At 37.5% G+C, this 6,159-nt stretch overlaps 1 protein-coding gene across 1 annotated transcript; it reads left to right on the top strand.

Annotated features, from left to right (window-relative positions):
* On the top strand, nucleotides 1-4,894 carry LOC141363036 (SLAM family member 6-like). The gene is made up of 4 exons (XM_073865488.1): nucleotides 1-360; nucleotides 597-917; nucleotides 1,042-1,323; nucleotides 2,483-4,894. The coding sequence occupies exons 1-4, from the start codon at nucleotides 318-320 to the stop codon at nucleotides 2,638-2,640; spliced, it is 804 nt and encodes a 267-aa protein (XP_073721589.1). The 5' UTR covers nucleotides 1-317; the 3' UTR covers nucleotides 2,641-4,894.
* The last annotated feature ends 1,265 nt before the right edge of the window (nucleotides 4,895-6,159 follow it).

The following is a 6,159-nucleotide window of genomic DNA, read 5'->3' as shown; positions in this document are numbered from 1 at the left end:
TGTTAAAGAAAACCTCTTTGTTTTTCTTGTAAATATGAATGCATGTGAGTCTCTGTTTTGTGGACAGTAGCTTTGTAAAATCCCTTCATATATGCATAAAAGCTTGCAGTTATATCTCTTGCAACATTATTTTACAAGCTCTCATTGTGCAAACACTTGACTAGAAGGTAATGGGCGTTCACGCACAGCACTGCACATTTACAGATGCGGAAGCACGCTACTCTTGTATTAACCTTATCCTTTTTTCAGCCATAACCTCAGTTGACACATAGCAATGATAAAACATGTTTCTTCATTCTATGTTTTAACTGTTGAACATGATTAACGCGTTTAATTTGGTGTGTTTTTGTCTTCTGGTGGGTAAGTGTTATATATTTTTGTATATTAAATATATTTTTATGTGTGTTACATATATGATATACAATGATGAATATTGTTAGTTTCAAGTTAAATTAAAAAAAAGTGTATGTTTTATAATTAAATCTGTTTAGATTCTATTTTATATTTTGTTTTAAAATATCATGACACTATCATGACATGTCATGTAGCCTATGTATTAAGCATAAAGGTAACAGTTATGTAAACTTGTTTTTCAGGTGTTTTTGGTGAAACAGAAGTGAAGTTAGTGTTTGAGGGAGATTCTGTTACTCTACACACTGATCTTACTGAAATACAGAGAGATAAAGAGATTGAGTGGTGGTTTAAAAACACCTGCATCGCCAAAATCAAGAGGTCAGAAGATATTAATCCTATATATGATGAAAATGATAAGACTCAGAGATTAAGACTAAAGCTGAACAATCAGACTGGAGATCTCACCATCACAGACATCAGAACTGAAGACTCTGGACTTTATCGTCTAAATATTTTTATAGGAAATAATCAAAAAGTCAAGGATTTCAGTCTCACAGCTTATGGTGAGTCCAGTATTACTTAATTAATATGCCTGTATAATTTTTATGTTGTAATGTCAATAGTACAGAACCTTTTAAAAATGCACTTTATTTATTGCTATATTTCTTCTGTTTTCTTATTGTGTAGCTCCATTGGCGAACCCTGTTATTACCAACGACTTATCACAGTGTTCAATTTCGCATTGTGCCTTATTGTGTTCAGTGTTGAATGTGAGAGATGTGAGTCTGTCCTGGTATAAAGGAAACAGTTTATTGTCCAGCATCAATGTGTCTGATTTCAAGATCAGTCTTTCTCTACCTCTGGAGGTTGAAACACAAGATAACAACACATACAGCTGTGTACTCAACAATCCCATCACAAACCGAACTCAACATCTCAACATCAAGGATATTTGTTGGCTGTGTTCAGGTCAGCTGAAAGATGTTCATTTTACCTTATAAACTATACTTTTAGGGGTGGTTTCGCAGCAGGGATTAGCTTAAGATAGGACTAGGCCTTGTTTTTAATATAACTAGTTTGAAGAAACATGCCATAATTAAAATACTATATACCATAAACTGTGTGATTATCTGGGGTAGCGTTCTGGGGTAGCGTTCAGTTGCTGCTGTTTCAGATTGCATGATGGATTGGCGACAGGGGTTTTCACACTGCATGACTTTACTGTAGGAAGAATCGCAGACAACTTTCTCCCAGTCCGCAAACTATGTCTCAAAACCAAACGCACATGAGAAGTGATGCGAAAGAAACAACGCAAGGTCACGCAAGCAACACCGCAGTTCTCACGTGAGGCTGGGATTATTATTAAAAATGGTAGCTTTAAAGAAGCTACCATACAAATTGCATGTGCGCCAAAATCAGGGCAAAAATCGTGCAGTCTGAACTCGGCATTAGGAAAATCCCAAATTCAGTATCTCAGAAAATTTGAATAATACTTAAGACAAATACAAAGAAATGATTTTTAGAAATCTTGGCTATCTGAAAAGTATGAACATGAAAAGTATGAGCATGTACAGCACTCAATACTTAGTCGATCAGTCTGTGGTGTTATGAGAGGTTATTCTGATAGTGGCCTTCAGCTCTTCTGCATTGTTGGGTCTGGCATATCGAATCTTCCTCTTCACAACAAGTTTGCTGGCCAATTTAGAACAGGGATACCATGGACCTTAAACCAGGTACTGGTAGCTTTGCCACTATGTGCAGGTGCCATGTCCTGTTGGAAAATGAAATCTGCATCTTCGGGGAACACACTTAGGAACATAAACAACTTTGGTAAGATGTATCTTTTGAGTCTTCTTAGCGTGCAACCGGGGAACCGGGCCATGAGTGACAAGTCGATTACTCTTAATCCCACCTGTGGCAATGAATTTCACTCTTGCACACATTGTAAAGTATGGTATACCCAAACTGCATTTATGCACCCTTAAAGTGCCCTTCGCGAATGGGACGCCATTTGTAGGGGTGTTCGAAACAAAAGTGAACACCTGATCTAGAGGTAGAGGTCTTCTATGGTCCAAAGAAATATACCTATCCCGAAATAACCCAAATCACTTTTTATTTATTTTCTCAGATGTTGTCATAGTGCTGAGGCTCCAATTGGCTGTCCTTGCTGCAACAGGCATGGCTGCTCTGGCTGCTGTGATTGTTCTTGGTTATGACATCAAATCCAGAAGAGCTGAACAGAAGAGAAAACAAACACCAACGACATCTAAAGAATTAGATTCCTAAATAACAGTTAACTTTATTCATGTTTATTAGCTTCCTTCTGTTTTGAGAGTTTTCAGTTTTAATTTTTAGTTTTTTAAATATGGGATTAGTTATTACAAAGGCGCTCTCTGTTTATATTTCACAGAGCTACTTTCATGCCTCCGAAGTCATTGCCTCATAAGAAAGTGAGGCAACAAGTCAGCTACCCTATGGGCAGCATAATGGAATTCTGTTTGAAACATAAACGGAGAGTGTGTTTGTGAAAATGAATCACATATTTAAAACTACAATACTAATTTATCGCTAGAAATGCAATCAAAAGGTCAAAAAAGTGAAAATATAACTTTATTTGCACTCAATTTGTGATCCAGATGGTGTCATTTTATGTTTTTCAACTTGACCAGGGGCCTCATTTATAAAAGTGCAACGTAGGAACTATCCTACATTTCTGAAATGATTGTACGTGTGATTCAGACAAAAGGAGCGTACTCACAAAAAAATGTGCATACGCCTCTTTTCCAGATGTGCAGTTTATAAATCACAAATGATCTTAAAATTTTGAATGCTCTTATTGTGGGTTCACGCCAGATGCGAGTTCAACAATTTGCGTGAGTAGATTACATACAAAGTCAATGCAAAGATGGGAACAGACGCGTCCTCGCATGGGGTGAAAATATTCAACTCAAGCGAAAATTTTTGCATGACACAAAGTAAAATCTTGCAAGTAATCTAGAGCGAGTAACGCGATGCCCCGCGTTTGGTGTGAACGTAGCATTAGATTTCCGCCAAATTATCTGCTACAATGGTGAGTGGTACGAAAACATATATGTTGTCGTTTGCTTAAGTTTTTAATATTTCTAAATTCTAACATGGAAACTTTATTGACATCACTCGAGTTAAGGCAATTATTAGTTGACCTTTCAATTCACGGGTTTCATTCAAATATAGTTTTTCACGTAGACATAATATTTGTGTCTTTAAAGTTCTGTTTCAGTTTGCCATGCCTCCTGCGCGGCGATGTAAAAATAAGATATTTCAACTTTAAAATTCAAAGATCATATCCTAAACTGTCGAAATATTCCATATGGATTCATTTGGATTTACAGATGATTAACATTAAAATCAATGCATGGGAATAATTTATATAAATTTTTGAAATACCCTCCACTCTTAAATGTCGCATGTCCCTTATTGTACATCAAGGCTTTACAGTTTAGTTCCTTTAACTTCGTTTTAATCATTAAATTCCGTCGTTTTAACTTTCATACAGTAAAGCATATGTTCTGTAACATTACATGTGTGTTTAACACCACTAAACATTTTTGCTATATTTTAAATATTTTATGAAAAGATGACAAACTAGAAAATCGTTTCCTGAACCTATAGCTTGGGCACCACCTTTTTGCATCGGAATAGGTCTACATTTTAAAATATCAAAATAGGCTAACATATTTTGTTTAAAATTTATTCTAAAACCTTGCCTTCTCCTATAGGCCATCCACAGTTCATTCTTGTTCATTTTCTGTGTGCATAATTTTTGCATGTTTTTTATTACGTTTCCATTCTGAATAAACAAACAGCGCAGTTTACATGCTTCGTCCTTGTTGCATTAGTTCAAGATCATTCTGAACAGATTTCTGTAGTTCAAACAACCCTGAATTGTAGTTGAGAACATCACAGCACACTATTAAAACATTATCTGGTTTAAATTGGGCTCAGGCTCATAATTACAGTTAATCTGTTGGTCGGGCCGGGCTCGGACACAACGTGCAGGGGCTTTGGTAGGGTCGGGATTGGTTTTTTGGGCCCAATCTAAACTCTAATACAGATGATGTTGATGCTGTAAAAGTTTTGAATATGCCAACCTGCAATACTGCAATATTGCCACAAGGAAACATGCATACGTCAAGTCGGAACCTGCATGGAGTTAAGTACTTTTCCACGTCAAAGACGAGTTTTATAAATCTGAGCGTTGTAGTGGAATTGAGCGTACACATGGTCTAAGATCAAATCTGTGCATAAAAACGCTTTATAAATGTGGCCCCCTAACTCAGCTAATCACATTCCCTGAGCATGCCCATGCACTCCAAAGGCAGCATTTTAGAGATTTTGGATGCAGCCCATGTAGCCCAAGGACTGCACCTGTTTATTATTATTTTATCATTAAGGACTCAATATAGGCTGCATCCGGAAGGTCTAAAATGCTGCCTTCTGTCAGTTATCACAAAATCTCTAGGGCTTTTCACACTTGAAATATTTAACCCCCGGTTTTCTAAACCCCAATTTAACGGGTTTCATAACCCTGGGTTAATTTCATGGATAACCCAGCTTCTAAAATACAAGTGTGAAACGCTCCTTAACCTAGGGTTGAAAGCAGGGTTTAGAATGAAGATAACCCATGATTAAGTGCAGTTTGAAAATCCCTTCTTTTTTACACTGCACTTAAATATGGGTTATCTTTATAACCCTGTTAAGGATTCACACTTGTAATTTAAAAGCTTGGTTATCCATGAAATTAGCCCAGGGTTATAAAACTCACCCAGAAGCAGGGTTACCCCCACATTGCGGTGCCAAATGCATGCAATGTGAAACAACAGTTGACATTGCTTTTTTTCCAATCATGACTGTTGACATAGAAAATATGCAAATAAAAAAATGTTAACCTAGGGTTTAGGAATTCTTTCTTTCTTTTTACACCAATCTAGCATCTATGGCTACATTCATGGTGAGAACAGGTTAATCCATAAACAGTTGATCCAGACAAGTTAATCCATACACAGGTCGGGGGAGGGGCAATTTGATATCTTTTTGATATGTTTTTAGCCTGTAGGAGGAAACCAGAGTACGGTTCAGGAATTCACAGTGTAAAACGTCACATTATAAATATCCAGGGTTATCTCCTAACCCCTCATTAAGTATGAACAGTGTGAAACGTGAAACAGATAACCCAAGATTCCATTTATCAGTACCGATCTATTAGCCTGGCTCCGCCCTCCTACGTGCTTCCGCTTAATTTTCATTTCGCTTCAGTACTACGTCTGGGTCTGCTGTGTAGAGTTTCGTTTTCTCCTGCAAAAATCTGCAGGTCCAATCAGAGAACAGATGGGGGTGGCTAAGAACGATGACGTTGAGGTCGTGTGTCAGTTTGAGTTGTAGTTCAGTAATGGCAGCGGAGAAAGACGTGAGAAAAGCTATTCGGTCCGTTGTTGCAAAACTGCAGAATATACACAAGTTAAAGCCGGAGCAAGAACCAGGTTTGCTAAGTTTTGTTTGTCTGATTATTCTGACTTTCGGTGCATGATATATGTCCCGACCACACGTTAGCGATTGGTTATGGCAGATTCAGAGTGACTCTAGGCAGATCCAATAGTTTTAAACTTCAACAGAGGACCCTCCTTAACAGAAGTAACGCTTTGCAATGGAGCGTGGCTAGACTCTCTGTACAAATGAAATGAATCTATGAGAGTCTGGTTGGACCAGGCTACCGATCTATGAGTCCTATCTGTAAGAAAGCTATGGGTCCTATCTGTGTAGAAAGCG

This window comes from Misgurnus anguillicaudatus, unplaced genomic scaffold, assembly GCF_027580225.2.
Source record: "Misgurnus anguillicaudatus unplaced genomic scaffold, ASM2758022v2 HiC_scaffold_31, whole genome shotgun sequence".
Classification (NCBI taxonomy): Eukaryota; Metazoa; Chordata; class Actinopteri; order Cypriniformes; family Cobitidae; genus Misgurnus; species Misgurnus anguillicaudatus.
Note: the sequence above shows the minus strand (reverse complement) of the source record. Positions and strands in the feature narration are given on the sequence as shown.

Excerpts from the sequence above, each read along its gene's own strand:
- LOC141363036 (XM_073865488.1), top strand. The coding sequence starts at position 318 with ATGATTAACGCGTTTAATTTGGTGTGTTTTTGTCTTCTGGTGG. Across the intron at positions 361-596 it reads GTGTTTTTGTCTTCTGGTGG|GTGTTTTTGGTGAAACAGAA; the intron begins GTAAGTGTTATA and ends CTTGTTTTTCAG. Across the intron at positions 918-1,041 it reads TTTCAGTCTCACAGCTTATG|CTCCATTGGCGAACCCTGTT; the intron begins GTGAGTCCAGTA and ends CTTATTGTGTAG.